General features: G+C 44.2%; 3 protein-coding genes across 3 annotated transcripts in view; 1 reads left to right on the top strand and 2 right to left on the bottom strand.

Moving 5' to 3' along the window:
- The window catches only part of BCO2 (beta-carotene oxygenase 2), a 15,754-nt gene extending 14,874 nt beyond the window's left edge, over nt 1-880 (bottom strand). Inside the window, 2 exon segments of the mRNA XM_036404841.2 lie at nt 665-820; nt 823-880. Coding sequence (XP_036260734.1) covers nt 665-820; nt 823-865 — 199 coding nt within the window. The 5' untranslated portion in view covers nt 866-880.
- IL18 (interleukin 18) lies at nt 340-15,874 on the top strand. Its single transcript, XM_036404842.2, has 6 exons — nt 340-704; nt 13,041-13,114; nt 13,736-13,744; nt 14,361-14,498; nt 15,310-15,455; nt 15,584-15,874. The coding sequence occupies exons 1-6, from the start codon at nt 670-672 to the stop codon at nt 15,827-15,829; spliced, it is 648 nt and encodes a 215-aa protein (XP_036260735.1). The 5' UTR covers nt 340-669; the 3' UTR covers nt 15,830-15,874.
- On the bottom strand, nt 5,441-7,587 carry TEX12 (testis expressed 12). The gene is made up of 4 exons (XM_054517084.1): nt 7,439-7,587; nt 6,843-6,948; nt 6,690-6,741; nt 5,441-6,429 (listed from the first exon to the last, which is right to left on the bottom strand). Exons 1-4 carry the CDS (start codon nt 7,493-7,495, stop codon nt 6,285-6,287), a joined length of 360 nt encoding a protein of 119 aa, XP_054373059.1. The 5' UTR covers nt 7,496-7,587; the 3' UTR covers nt 5,441-6,284.

The following is a 15,874-nucleotide window of genomic DNA, read 5'->3' as shown; positions in this document are numbered from 1 at the left end:
GACAGTGAACTCCAGCACATGAAATAGCTGTTGATTTCCCAGAAAAATTAGAGTTTACATTCTGGGGTCTTCTGGTGGCACAACAAGGCAGATTTGAGATTTTTTTCAGCTCTTTGGATACCTCGGAAGCAATGCTTTGAATTTAAAGGGGCACCACTACCATCAAAAAGCAGAAATTCCCGTGAGGTCGGCCATGATTTTTATTGGTTCCTAATTTCTGAAAACGAGTAAACAAATAAACAAAATAAAACGAAGAAAAAAACCCCAAAAAAGCAGCTCAAGCGTTGCAATGATGACACAAAGCGCAGAGTCGGGCTGTGATACAAAATCCTTTGGGGCAGTTCACCGTTTGCACGTTCGGGTTAAAGCCTCGGCAACGATGCGGCTCCAAAGAACCTTCTCCCTGCCCACTTCCAGCTGGCTCCCCCGCACAGGGAATCGGCTGTGTGCTGCTTTTCCAGCTCTAGACCATCTGTATCTGCCGTAATCCTTGCCTCTGCCCTTTATCCATTCAACAAATAACAGGCATTTTCTGCCATCTAACAAAGGCTTCAAATCGCTCCGTCGCGAACGCCTGACAATAGGAATTGTTCTCCCGACCCGTGTCAGCAGCAGCAGCCCCTTTCCGAGGGCAGTGGATGAAAGGGATTTTAACGCGTTTTACCTGGAATGAATTGCATCAAAGAGCAGAGGAAATGCAGCAGGTGAGCGAGCAGGAGGCTGGCGGCGGACAAAAGGATTTTGGCGAACATATTCCGGCGGGCAGAAGGCGTCGGCTCGCAGCGGCCGGGCGGAGGTAGCGGTGCCAGGGCAGCGAGCAGGGAGGCAGCGATGGTCGGGAGAGGTGAGCGCTGCCTCTCATCATCCTTTCACAATAAGAGCCGTGTCCGCAGCAGCGCCGCGTCCCGCGGGCCGGGGCGGATCCTGCCGCCAGCGCGGCGCTCGCCGGCCCCGAGCGCTCCGTGCACCTGGGCCAGGTGAGCTGCGTTTGCCAGGGCATTGCTGCTGCTGCCAGGGCCCTGCCACCACTGCCAGGGTACTGGGACCACTGCCCGGGCATTGCTGCTGCTCTTGGGGCTCTGCCACCACTGCCAGGGCATTGCTGCTGCTCTCAGGGCTCTGCCATCACTGCCAGGGTACTGGGACCACTGCCCGGGCATTGCTGCTGCTCTTGGGGCTCTGCCATCAGTGCCAGGGTACTGGGACCACTGCCTGGGCGTTGCTGATGCTCTTGGGGCTCTGCCATCACTGCCAGGGCATTGCTGCCGCTGCCAGGGCTCTGCCATCACTGCCAGGGTACTGTGACCACTGCCCGGGCATTGCTGCTGCTCTCAGGGCACTGCCACCATTGCCAGGGCGTTGCTGCTGCTCTCAGGGCTCTGCCATCATTGCCAGGGCTCTGCCATCACTGCCAGGGTACTGTGACCACTGCCCGGGCATTGCTGCTGCTCTTGGGGCTCTGCCATCACTGCCAGGGTACTGGGACCACTGCCAGGGCATTGCTGCTGCTCTCAGGGCACTGCCACCATTGCCAGGGCGTTGCTGCTGCCCTTAGGGCTCTGCCATCATTGCCAGGGCTCTGCCATCACTGCCAGGGTACTGTGACCACTGCCAGGGCATTGCTGCTGCTCTCAGGGCACTGCCATCACTGCCAGGGCGTTGCTGCTGCCCTTAGGGCTCTGCCATCACTGCCAGGGCATTGCTGCTGCTCTCAGGGCTCTGCCATCACTGCCAGGGCGTTGCTGCTGCTCTCGGGGCACTGCCATCACTGCCAGGGCTCTGCCATCACTGCCAGGGCATTGCTGCTGCCCTTAGGGCACTGCCATCACTGCCAGGGCATTGCTGCCGCTGCCAGGGCACTGTGGCGCCTGGGAAAAATGCTCCAACGCTGTGTGCCAGCCGGGGAGATGGAAAGTCAGGCAAGAACAGGACGTGGATCTGTGTATCAGAGCAGCCAGGCTTCCAGGTAATTTTAGGAAATTCCCATCACCTCGCCTTCGTGTTCAGCTCCCAGAAATACTTGGGATGCAAAATAGTTTTGTTTCAAAACCTGAGGAGCCATTTTGCACCTTAATGAATCTCTTTGGGAGTATTGGTTGCCACGCCAGATTCCCCCACCAAACCCAGCAGGATGGGCTGTGCTCTGCTGAGCTGCACCTGGGACAGAGCCTTCCCTTGGGGATGCCAGGGGCGAGCTGCCAGCGCTTTGGATTTGTGATGGAACATTGGTTTCATGTCATTAATCTGCTCTTAAAGGCTGTGCTGAGCCTGGAGGGGGAGCTGGGCAGCAGGCACAGCACGCCAGGGACCCCATTCCACAGACAGATTAAATCTCATCCGAAACCTGCTGCGAATTAAGCTGATTTCTTCCCGTCCTTCCTGCACTTTTAGAACTCCTCTCTTATTATTCCCTCCCTTGAGTTGTGCTTTCTCTCAACAAATCCATCTGCTTCAACCTTTTCCCACAGATCATCTTTTCTCAGCTCTTTATTATTTCTGGTTTCTGGAAATCTTGATTTCCACTCAACCCTTCATGTTTTTGAGATTACCATGAATTTTTAATGTATGTTAGTGATGCATTTGTGACTTCTAGTTTGCTGCTCTTTAAAAAAATTAATTATATTAATTCTAGTTTTTTTTCTGGTTTTATATTATTTTTATTTCTGTTTTAATATTAATTCTGTTTTTTTTTTTTTTCTAAATCATTTGGGATAATGTGGAATTAGCAAAGCTGGAAGCAGATCACTATGTGAAACCACATAGGCTGATCTAAGATGAAAAAACCAAGAGTATTCGTTTACTTTTAAACTCATTTGTTTGCCCTGACTAACTGATTGCTCTTATTTTCTATATCATCATACACAATGTTGTCTATGACCTTACATCAAGCTGCACCTACTGGTAATTTTTCCATATTAAACCAGCTATTCTCATAAAGGATTTTTTTTTTTTAGTTTATTGTTATCCAAGTCATGGTTAAGAAGTTTCCTCCAGCCTCTCTGCAGGATGGGATTTAGGCTGACTGAGCTATGGATCTTTGCCCTCCATCTTTTCCTGGCTGTTCCCCTGTTGATGCAAAATGCCCACTCTGTTCTTTTCCAGTGCCACCTTCAAAGACAATTCAAAGGTCAAGCATTCTACCATTAGCAAAATTGCGTTTTGATTCGTTCTGGACAGAATGTCCTGAGCCTAAAACACCTCTAAGTCCCCACTAGATTTGGGTTTTTTTCCTATTCTGACCCACATTTATGCTAAAAGGCAGTTTCATTTTAAGTAAACAATCAAGATTAGCCTTTTCTCAGGAAAGGAAAGAATTCCCATCACTGATTATCTAAACTCTCTGCATTATCTGTTATTTCCCATTTTTAGCTTTTAGATAATAGAAGAGCAATGAGAGAAATTGAGTTTTTCATCAGGTACACTTTCCAGCCTGTGAAGAAATTCACAGCAAGCTCAGAAGTGCAAAGGCTCAGTGTCAAGATCCCCTTGACTCCAAGAGGGGTCAGAACTTCATCTAAAATGCTTCCAGATTTAAAACAAAAAAAAATCCATTTATATTCTGTTACTGATCTGTCATCTTAGACGTTCTTGCTAATTTATAGGCTGGAGCTTAAACAAGGAGGGGAGAAGCTTAAAAGAAAACGTAGTTACCAGCTGAGCTTTGCTGATCAGGTTTAGCAGCTTTAAAGCCAATTAATTTTCTGTCCAAACCTCCTGCAGTAAAACTGCAAAGCAGACAGGGATGGGATGGGTGCCAGGTGGGCTTCACAAGGAGCTCACTCCTCAGGGAGAGCGGGAAGGAGCCCTTGGTGTCAGATCAGAAGAGAAAAGTTCTTTTGTTTCACCCAATAAACGCTGAAATCCATAAGGGGGGCAATCAGCAGAGTGGATGAGTTTTAGTCAAAAAGGAAAGCGGTAAATTTTTATTTTTAATGGTTTAGAAGGAAAAGAGTGTGTAATGAGTGTGTTTATATATTAAGATACTGAGTGGAACAGTAAAGAGCAGCCAGCAGAAAAGTGCTCTGCGTTTTTGACCAGCACAATTATGGAAAGTTCCCTTTCAATAGGGAGAGATAAATGTATGATTGATTTCCATTTCCATTTTCAACCCCAATTTCCAATGTAGGAAGTATTTCCATTATTGAAATATTATTTAACTTCACAAGAGGAGAGGCTGACTTATTTTCAATGGATGTTTTAAAATTTCTGAACTCACCATTTCAAGCCTAAACTCTCTAAAATAGATATTGAATTCATTTTACTTACTACATATATATAAAGTAAAATGAATATATATATATTTTATATATATATATATATATATATATCTTGTCACCTATATTTGTGCAGCAAAACCAGAAGCTTTGTTGCTCTTAGTAATTAAAAAAATTTAATAATAATAGCCACACATAAGCTGACTTAGGTTACTATGGGCATACTCACTGACTTTACTCCTCAAACTTTAAATTCCTGTTATTATCCCAGAGATCCCACTCTATTAAAGGTTATTAATTGGAATGACAACCAACTCTATAAGAAATCACTGTAAAAAACCTAGAGTCATCATTCTAAAAATAAATCTTGGATTGAACTGCACTAAGCAGTCCTTCATTGTTTTAAAAGTGGAACTTTAATCATTTTTGTTGGATTTTATGAAGTTTTTAAATAGAGCAAACTGCTGCAACAGGAGCAGTTGATTCCTCATGGGAAAAAATCTTATAAAATTACTGTCTCCCAAAATTAAGTTCTGACACTCAGTGATAGTTGGATATATTGGCCACATAAAGTAAATGGAGATAATCCAAACCCAGATGCCCTGAAGAGGTTGCACAATTTCCCCAATCACAAACAGCTCAAATGCAGTAACGGGCAGATGCTCCTCAGTAATTAGAGTTGTGTAACTTTTCTTTATAATTCAGAAGTAACTGTGGGTAAATGTCTGAATTCAGGCTCTTGGCAGGTGTCATTGTGAAACTCCAGATTGTGTCATCACTGCAGATGAGCCAGGATTTTAGAAATACCCAGCCCAGTATTTTAAGAAATGTCACCTCCAAAATCTTCTCTGTATAAACAGAGAAGCCTGAGAGTATCATGGAAAAAAATAGGGGACTGCTAAATATGATGGCAGAGCAGTGGTGAGACTTTGGAGAGCCTTCAGATGCTAAAGATGCAGATAGGCACCTTATGGGATTTTCCAAAATTCCTAAGCGGGTAAGGCGCTTACACCATGCTTAGGCACTTTGAAAATCCTGCTAAGGACATATCTGCATCTTTAGGGATCTAAATCTCACCCTACATGTCCAGTTCCTCTCATTCTTTGCTTTAAATCGTGTCACTGTGACACGCAGCACGTTTGGCTCTGAGCTCAGGAAAGGGGGAAAGGAGGGTGGATTAGGTCTGAGAGGATTTAGAGAGGAAATCACTGCACACTACTGGGGTAGAGATGGAAATATATCTTGTTCCAGCACTTCTCTTTATTACATAAGCCCCACACGTTGTACAAGTGATCTTTTGTACATCCCATGTTTCATCTTTTTTTTTATTTTTTAACGCAGTAAAATGACAAGAAAGAAAAAGAGCTCAGTGTTCTCAGAAAAACTGAATATCAGCAAACAACACTCATGAAGCCAAGTAAAATAACACTGTAATTCCAGATCATGTTAACATTGTCTATTTACTTACTGACATCAACAGCAAAGCTTTGATTATGTTTTATAACCACATGGCCTCGAAATATAACACATATTACCAGTATTACAATGCATTTGAAATTAAGACTTTATACTTTTTCAAAGTTCTTTATAGAACTCTCTTATTTCTAAGCTGATCTTTTCAGCCTGTTTGCATTCTGGCCAAATGTAAATAACATTGCAAGTAAATTCTACTAAGATTTTAGAAAAAAATCCCATTTTTTAAAGTAGAAAGGAAAAAAAAAAAACAACTCACAACCAGAAAATGGTTAACATGAAATAATCTGAGGTTGTTTTCCACTTACATCATAAATTTCTATATTTCATAGAAATGTTTTTTTGCTATGTTTAATGGGTTAACATTGCTTAATGTCTTAATCCCTTGAATCACAGGATTTAGGACAGATATTCAGAATTGTTTTTATTAACTACCACTACACTATGTATTTAAACACCAAGTAGCTGCTTAACTTGTTGGAAGTTTCCTGAACTGACAGAAATATTTATAGAAGAAACAGACATCACAACACTCATCACAGTTTGTTTTCATACACAAACACAACTTTGGCTCTGCATTTTTAGAACAAACTCCATTTAGCTTTGCAGACTATTGGCAATGACAGAGAATCTCTGTTTCAGCTTCTCCCTTTTCTGCTTTAAGTGCTTTTCAATGGCCCTGGCTTCTTTTAGGATCTCATCGAGTTCCTGGACATAAGAAGAATCCAATGCTATTCCTGCACTAAAGTGAAGAAATCTGTGGTTAAAATCAATGCTAATGTCATTAACTTTCTCACTACTTTTATTTTTTTCTTAAAAATGGGTCATGTATCAATACCCAGATTCTGACCAAATTAATCCTCTGTTGTAATAAAAACCACCATTTTTCTTTCAAGATCTGCTTGACAGTTTTCAGTGTTAATTTCCCTAAACTGCAGCCACCCATCCATCTTATCTAGAGAATTTTAAAATTGCTGTGCAAATAGCACAAAGTTAACTTGCCTTATAGTGTCAGCATATTTTGATAGCAAATTATTAATTTCTTTGCTGATCTCTGTTAAGAGAGAAAAAGATAATTTTATTTAAACATTTGGGTGAATCTCAAGATGAAATTAGGTCATTCCATACTTACTTCCAGTGTATTTACTACATCACCATTTACAACCTTTTCCAGTGGTTCAGTCTTGAAAAGGGACTGCGAGTCCTCAGAAGGAGCCAAATCTGTTTTGTCGGAAAATGAAGGATTTTCTGAAGCTTCATTCTAACAACAGAGCACATTAGGAAAAATACAGTTCTGGGATTTAAAACAAGCTTTGCACAGAGTTTAGCTGAGAGAAAGAAAAGGTTTAAAAAGACCTTGAGGATGTTTTTGGAGAAAATGCAAGTGGGTTCAGAGTATCATGAGCATCTTGGGGAGTGGGTGGAAGTACCAGACTGAGATCTCTCTATATACACACATTTATATATATATACACACATATTTATATCTATATACTGATATATGTAGTATATATAGCACAGTAAAAGCTGGTGCACTTCAGAATCTCGCTCTCAAGAAGTTCTACATAAATATACCCCAGTGCTTACCCAGTTTTGGTGGGCTTGAAGCCCTCATAGAAACCGTGGTTTCCCCACACTGAAAAAATCATTTCTGCTCCCCTAAACTTCCCTAAAGTGCCGTGGATCTCTGTTCCTTCAGTCCAGAGGAGGACATGGGATGGGGGGTTCCTCCCTCACACAGCACCGCTCACCTCCATCTTTTTGCTTTTATTTCTATTTTTATCTGCTTTTTGCGAGTTGCTCGCCATGGCTGCCTCACGAAAAGCACGAGGTGTTTGCTGAGAGGTCACGCTGGAAGAATGTTTAAATAAAAACCTGTAAAACCTGCGGCTGGCTCCTCTGCAAGGGCGCTCCTCTCACGGGGGAGGCAGCGCCTCAAAGGGCTGGAGACGGCGGGGGAATGCCGGGGAGTCCCGGGCCGGCCTAAATTCGATATCCAAGGGGATTTAATTCGATATCCGAGGGAATTAAATTCGATACCCGACGGGATTTAAACCTTTCTGATCCCCCCGGAGCCTGAAGGCACCGAGGCGCCCAGGATGCCCCGGCCCCGCCGCTTCCCCTTCAGGCAGGCGGGCAATGGCCTTAAGGGGCCGCGACTGCGGCGACAAGGGAAGGGGGACAAAGGACGAGAAACAAGGGACACGAGGGACAAGAAAGGACACAAGGGACAGGAAAAAAGGGACACAAGGGACACTCGTTCCCCTCAGGGCTGGCAGCACCCCGGTGCCACCCTCGGTGGCAGCGGCAGGAGCGGCCCGAGGCGCGCCCTGAGGGCCCAAGGAGCGGCTCCGGCCCGGGCTGGGATTAAATAAATCAAATTCGATTAATTAAAGCTTTGAAAATTCCTCAAATTTCCCGTCAAATTTCACCTTCTAAACGAAATCCTTGGAATGCGTCTCATGCGCGATGGATCTGCCTCAAAAAACGAGCCACAAATGAGCACAGCTGGAGCGGCCAGGCACTAAAATGAGTAAAGACTCTAAAATGAGTTACAGCACTAAGATGAGTAACAGCACAAAATTAGTAAAAACTAAAACGCATAAAAACACTAAAATGAGTAACATTAAAACGATTAACACCACCACAACACAGGGCTGCCAAGACCATATTTTCTCTCTCTCGCTAATAAGTGGGGAATAAAATTGTAAATTTCCCTAGGCTGTGTTTCACTGCTGTAGGTGAACCAAGTCTTTGTTCATTGCAAGATGGGAATTTATGATTATGTTATGCTATGTTATGTGTCTCAATTATGATATATTAAAGTTATGGCATGTAAGATTATGTGAACTTTGCCTCTGACTTAGGTGGTTTTTCCTTTTTTTTCTCTTTTCTTCCTTTTTCTATTTTCTCTTTTGAAGACAAGAAAGGACCTGAATCTCACACACATCATCCACAGAGGAAATTAAAATATCAGCATGAGAAATCAAACTCCTGAAGGAACAAGAACTAAATATTTCCTCATACTAGAAACAACTTTTAATAAGTGGCCATAGCCCACTTCATTTAATTATCAGATATCTCATATATAATTATGTTATAAGCATTATTATCAAAACATTAACAAACAGATATGACAGAACATGTTAGGAAAATATTCTTAAGATGTTCACTTAATTGTGTCATGGTAATAGCTTTTATTAACAGACCACCTGGAGTAAAACAAATTAAACATTTGAATTTTCATTTCCATTTTCTTATGGATATAATAGTCTAGGAATAAAACTAGGACTAAAAATAGCATTAAAACATTTAAAAGAAAATTATCTAAGAGGAGAGAGTTCACTCTTACTGGAGTTCCAGTTCCTTTAAAACTGGAGCAAAATGATCAAAACCATTACTCTAAAAGTAGTTGCAGTTCCTCTAAGATTGGAGATATTAATATCCAGGAGAAATGAAAAGTCTAAACTGTACCACAGAAGCCATTGTATGAGTTAGATCTGGTCCTGAAAAATGCGAATATGTGCACAAAGGATAAGGAAATGCCTTTTATTCAATGTGTTCAGTGAACTAATTGAATTTTAAGGCTCTCAAAGGCTGACATGAAAGACCAAGTCCTTCTGATAGCTTTGTATGGAATATCAATTGGCCAAAAATATCAGTGCCAACAGCTAATACAAAATAAAGAATTATCTGAATGTATATTTAAACTTCAATGATGAATTAGCAGTACAGCATTAATTTTTGAAAAATGGTTTTGGCTAAACCAGCCAAAATCCAGGTTTATTAGTAAAGAGGCAGGTTTTTTATCTTTACCACTTCAAATAAAGTTGAAAGCTGTGTTTTTAACCTCAAAACCACCTCCTCATGTTTATCATACAGATATTAAAGCATCCCTGTGATCTTTGGTTTTTTTTGGTGTTTTTTTTTTGCCTCCAGGACCAGTAAAAGGCATGTGAGCAGCTGAGAGAATGCCCTGAGAACTTGGGTTTGGGTTTGATGTGGAGATTTTGTGGGGGTGTTTTTATAATCCTCACAAGCTGGGGCTCTTCAGTTTACCCCCCAAGCTGCAGGGCTGAGTACCCTAAATTGTGACCGGCCCCAGAAACAGCAAATCCAGGCATGGAGATGTAAAAACTGGGGGCACCGTATGCTGCTCGTATCCCCAGTTCTCTGTTTAGCCCAGAAATAAGTTTTGCACCTTTAAGGCTGGTTCTGAGAGTGAAGGGGGGAGAGAAGAAGTGCAGAGTTTATTTTCAGAATTTGCGCTCCTCCACATTCCGGCTCCTGGACTGTGTTGTCTGCAGCACGGACAGACAGCAGGACAGAGCTCTCCTTTGCTTTTAGTTAGTTTTTTAGCTAGCTGAGGAAGTGGAATTCCATGGAATGTGGTTTTTCTTTTTCTTCAGAACTATTTAAACCTGCTCTGGACTGAACACCCAGAAGAGCACCTATAGCCCACCAGGCTGGGCCTGGGCCGCGGCATTTCCAGCACTGGGGGGACCGATAAGAGACTGATAAGAGACTGATAAGACACTGATAAGAGACTGATAAGAGACTGATAAGACACTGATAAGACACTGAGTGAGCCAAGCTACAGCCCACAGAGAGACTTCCTGAGTTTGTCATTTCTTTTGGAGCAGCAAGTTTTATTGTTTAATATTGTTCATTTTATGTGCTAGCGAATGCTTTGCCTGTTAAATAAACAGGTTTTTTCCACTTTTCTCCAAATAAATATTTTTTTTCCAAACCAATTGGAAGAAAGGCCACTTAAATTTGCTTTGTAGAGAAAACCCCTTTAGAGGTTTTCTCCCAAATTTCCCAAAATCCCAAGACATTGAGAAATAATTCGTTCCCAAGCTGGCTGCCCGGGTTTTTAGGGCCTGTCCCATGGCTGCAGTTGCAGCGTTCCTCCCCAAAGGCAGCGGGATGCGGACGGGGCGTTCTCCCCGTCCGTGAACTCCTCCCATGCAGCCGCTCCTGCACTCGGGGCTGCTGCCTCGAGAGATTTCCCCGCCCAGGCCGGCATTCCTGATTCCATCCCACAGCGGCTTTTCCGACAGACAGGGAGCCGGCGAGGCACACAGAATGATGGAGCAACAGGACGAGCCCGCTGACATCAGCGCGACACCGAGCGAGCGGCACAAAGCCACCCTCGGAGCCCCAGATTTGCATAAGGCGCTGGCTCCTGCAGCGAGGAGGGGAAATGTCGTGCGAGAAATGCGGACGTAGGCACAGACCTTGGGAAAACGTCCCGATTTCGGCCGCCTCAGCCGCTATAAAACCCCTCCCGGCAGCGCTCCGGCAGCGCCGGCTTCCCTCCGGCTGGGGCATCCCCGGCGGCGGCGGGCACCGCTCCGCTCCTGAGCCGGCAGCTGCGCTTCGGCCGGCTCCCATCGCCCGGCTGCAGCTCCCCAGGGGACAGGAAGGGCCACCGAGGAGCCAGAAAGGGCCACCGGGAGCCAGAAAAGATCACTGGGAGCCAGAAAGGACCACTGAGAGCCAGAAAGGGCCACCGGGAGCCAGAAAAGATCACTGGGAGCCAGAAAGGACCACTGAGAGCCAGAAAAGATCACTGGGAGCCAGAAGGGACCACCGAGAGCCAGAAAGGGCCATCAGGAGCCAGAAAAGATCACTGAGAGCCAGAAAGGGCCACCGGGAGCCAGAAAGGGACACTGGGAGCCAGAAAGGACCACTGAGAGCCAGAAAGGATCACTGAGAGCCAGAAAGGGCCACCGGGAGCCAGAAAGGATCACCGGGAGCCACCTCTGCTCCCACCCTGCATCTTGCGCTTCTCCTGGCTCCCATCGCCCGGCTGCAGCTCCCCAGGAGTCAGAAAGGATTCCCGAGGAGCCAGAAAGGATTCCCGAGGAGCCAGAAAAGATCACTGAGAGCCAGAAAGGATCATCAGGAGCCAGAAAGGATCACCGAGAGCCAGAAAGGATCACCGGGAGCCAGAAAGGATCACCGAGAGCCAGAAAGGATCACCGAGAGCCAGAAAGGATCATCAGGAGCCAGAAAGGATCATCAGGAGCCAGAAAGGATCATCAGGAGCCAGAAAAGATCACTGAGAGCCAGAAAGGATCACCGGGAGCCAGAAAGGATCATCGGGAGCCAGAAAGGATCATCAGGAGCCAGAAAGGATCACCGGGAGCCAGAAAGGATCATCAGGAGCCAGAAAGGATCACTGAGAGCCAGAAAGGATCACTGAGAGCCAGAAAGGATCATCAGGAGCCAGAAAAGATCACTGAGAGCCAGAAAGGATCACTGAGAGCCAGAAAGGATCACCGAGAGCCAGAAAGGATCACCGGGAGCCAGAAAGGACCACCGAGAGCCAGAAAGGATCACTGAGAGCCAGAAAGGATCATCAGGAGCCAGAAAGGATCACTGAGAGCCAGAAAGGATCACCGGGAGCCAGAAAGGATCACCGGGAGCCACCTCTGCTCCCGCCCCGCATCCCTGCGGCTTCCCGGGGTGAGTCATTCCACGACCGAGTCAGGAACTCCTTTGAGCTCCTGCTGCTCCTTTCAAAGGGCAAAAGGTCTAAAAACAGTCCTCGGTGAAAGGTCTAAATAACCATCTTTTATTACTCAGGGTTGGGTTTTATGATCCTGGAGGTCTTTTCCAACGTTTTTGATTCTGTGATCAAGGGAAGAAGCGCAGTCGTTTTGTTTGACCCATTAAACCAAGGGCCACTTTTTCCTTTAGTCCTCTGCCTGGGCTTGTCCCTGGGTTTTAGAATAACGGAGGATTTTGAGGTTAATGTGCTAAGAATGAGACGTGCTCGGTTGGGTGCTGTGGAATCTCGTTTCCAAGGTGTGAATGTGCATGTTTGCAAACAAAGATGCTGCTGGGAGCCTGCTGTCCCTTCTGCACAGCTGCAACTACATAAAAACCATATGAAATACACAGAGATAAAAATCACTCTCAAATACATTAATTAAAGTGCTTTGCTACAGGGACAAAGAAAACCACAGTGATTCCCACCCTAACCGCTCTGGGTGTGGATGTTTACTTATGTTTATATTGCTCACTCTTTGTATAAAAGGTCATTTTCATCTGGTGAGAAAGCTTTGGAGTGAGCTGGCTATTTTGACTGCACAATCAAATCCCCGGGCAAGAGCCAGATCTCCCCATTGTTCACCTGGTTTTAAGACATTTATTATCTTTAGTGCAAGGGATGGCCTTCCTAGGGGCAGTCAGAAATGGGTTCTAACTTTGGGGGATTTTGGAAGCTCATGCTTTTTTAGGGGGAAGCTGGTAAGATCAGTGTGTGCAGACCTAGCTTTTATCCCTCTCCGGGGTAAGAAGCATCGAGGTTAACTCTGATTCCTCTCCCTGTGCTGTGGGCAGGGTGAAGATGAGTGCTAAAGAGGTCCTGATGCATGCAGTAGAACTTGGAAAAAATTTCTGCCTCTACTTTGAAGGTAATTAGAGCATTTAATAACCTTTTCTGTTTGAATACTGATTTAACACAATTCCTTTGTCAGTCTGATTTCACCCAATTTCCCCCATAAGCTTCAGTTTAAAGTGTTGCTAGCCAAGTAGCTGAGTCAGGGGAATAGTTGTTGCTTTTACAAAAAAAACCCTGGGAAAGGACACTCGAAGTGTTGGAATACTGGGGCGTGGACCTGGAGTGAGTAATTTCCTATCTTGAGGAAAATAGCCAGTTAGGAAACAGTTTCTTCTTTAAAAGCAATTTGTAATGAGTTCTTCTTGCCCTTTCGCTCACTTGAAGGCACTGACAAAACCAAAAATTTGCATGCAATTATTCCTCACTTTTAGGCTTACGGTGACATCCTCACCCTTAAATAACCCTAAAAAAGCATTTTGCATTCCTCTGGTTTGGTGGTGACTCAGTTCTCAAATGTCTGGGTTTTCATTTGTTTTGCTGACAGACAAATCCTGTCTGTAGTGAGCAGCTCAGCCTTGGTGGCACTGGCTGTGGGAACGTGTAGGTGGCTGCCTGGGCACAAAGTGACTTCTGTGGGGGCAGAGCTTAATGTTGTTTTTCTTTCCTTTCTTTGCACTGCTCACTTGGAACCAAGACGACGATGGTAAGCTGAGAACTCGTCTTTTACGATTTTGTTGCTCATTTCATACCTACTAATCCAGAGAGGGCAAGTTTCACACTGAGAGTGGCTGCAAAAAACACAGAGCTACAGCTCATTACTTGTGATGCTGATGTTGCTTTAATTCCTCTCAAGACACAGGGTGGTGGCTTCCCTGGCAGCCACCTTTCAATGCACTTTAATCGCTGGGCAAGAGAGAACTGTTGTTTCTGAATTCTCATTAACAAAGACAGCAGCTTTTCTTAAAAATAAAATATCTATAAATAATTTTATATAAACAAATTTCTGTTATAAATAAATTTGTTATAAATACATTTCTGTTATAAATACATTTCTGTTATAAATACATTTCTGTTATAAATACATTTCTGTTATAAATAAATTTCTGCTTATATAACTAAATTCCAGATTCTGCTTATATAACTAAATTCCAGATTCTGGAAATCTGCTTCAAGCAGAGGTGTAAAAGATGATGTGTGTGATGTCATTCTCTGAACCCTTTCACACGACACCCATAACGCCAGGATCAAGCTGGCAGCGAGCTGTCAAGATGTGAGGAGACAGCTAAAATATGCAGAATTTTGCTTGATTTTTCCTGCAGAGCTGGAGTGTGATGCCCTGTGCAAGGAAAAGGTTCTGCAGCGAGTGCTGAGGAACGTGAACAGCCAGCTGCTGGTGGTGCGCCCCGACCTCAACGTGGCAGCCTTTGAGGATGTGACAGACCAGGAGATGCAATCTGGTAATTCCCAAACCAGCAGAAACCATCCCCACTGCTCTGCTGCTTCATCCTGGAGGTGGTTTTGTTCTCTGTGATCATCCGCTCAATGATGGGACTGAGAGTAATGACTTAAAGCTTCATTTGCAAGAAGAAAGCTGAGAGTGAAATTTTGTGTCTTGGGCATTGGTGATGGATGAGGTTTCTGGGTTAGACCGAAGCCTGCAGGATGTCACATGCAGAAAAAGGGCTGTTAAGATTTTTGCTTGATTCTGATCACAAAATTCTTAATTCCTCCCTTTTTCTTAAGCTGGATTACCAAAAATCACTTTAAAATTCAATTTATTGGCACTAAAAGGTCTTACTTTCTTCTAATAATATTAGCTACAAACTTAATAATAATATTAGCTAATAATATAGCTAATATTATTAATAATACATATTAATAATATTAGCTATAAACTGTTCTGGCTTTGACTTCTTGGGGTTCTTCAGCAATTTATTTACACCTCTATTTATTGCCCGTATTTCTTTCTGGATCACGTGTATCCAGCCATGCTCTGATTTACAGATAGCCAGTTCCACATGCCAGTCTCAGTTCCTGCATGCCCATAAAAGGGTCTGACCCTGCCTGGTGACCTTGGTGGACCCTGGTTGTTGCCTGATTGCATAAAGCACAACCAGAAGCCATAAAAATTCAAGTCCTGGCTCTTCTGTCAGGGAAAATACCCTGGTGAGCCAGCCAGAGCTGCCAGGGGAATGGTAAAGCATCACTGGATGCAGTTGCTGGAGCTGCCTTGGGGCAGGTTATCAACAATAACCCATTTACTTCCAGGCAAAGGGATGCATTTCAGCATTCACTGCTACAAAACCACCACGCCCTCAGCTGGGCTGCCCGTGGCCTTCAGTGTCCAAGTGGAAAACAAGAGTTATTACATGTGCTGTGAGAGGGAATGTGGGAAAATGATCGTCAGGTTCAAGGTAAGGATCTGCTTCCCTCTCCTCATCTGTACCAACCCAACAGGCAGAATTAACAGCTCAGAGCTGGAATAAAACTGCTCAGGGCTCGTGCTGGGATTGATTAACCTGCTCCATTTCTCCTTCCTCAGGAAGGAGAAGTTCCCAAAGAAATTCCTGGTGAAAGCAACATCATCTTTTTCAAAAAGACATTTACATCTTGCTGCTCCCAAGCATTTAAGTTTGAATACTCCATGGAACAAGGAATGTTCTTGGCCTTTGAGGAAGAAGGCTACTTGAGAAAATTAATCCTTAAGAAACTGTCAGAAGATGAAGTGGATGAAACCATGAAGATGAGTTTATGTAAGTTCGGTCAGAATGAAAATCACAACCTATGAGGAACACTTCAGCAGTTTTAAAATACAGTTTGGTTTTTTTTTCTA

Source organism: Molothrus ater, chromosome 22 (assembly GCF_012460135.2).
Source record: "Molothrus ater isolate BHLD 08-10-18 breed brown headed cowbird chromosome 22, BPBGC_Mater_1.1, whole genome shotgun sequence".
In the NCBI taxonomy this organism is placed as follows: Eukaryota; Metazoa; Chordata; class Aves; order Passeriformes; family Icteridae; genus Molothrus; species Molothrus ater.
This window is presented reverse-complemented; position numbering and strand designations above follow the sequence as displayed.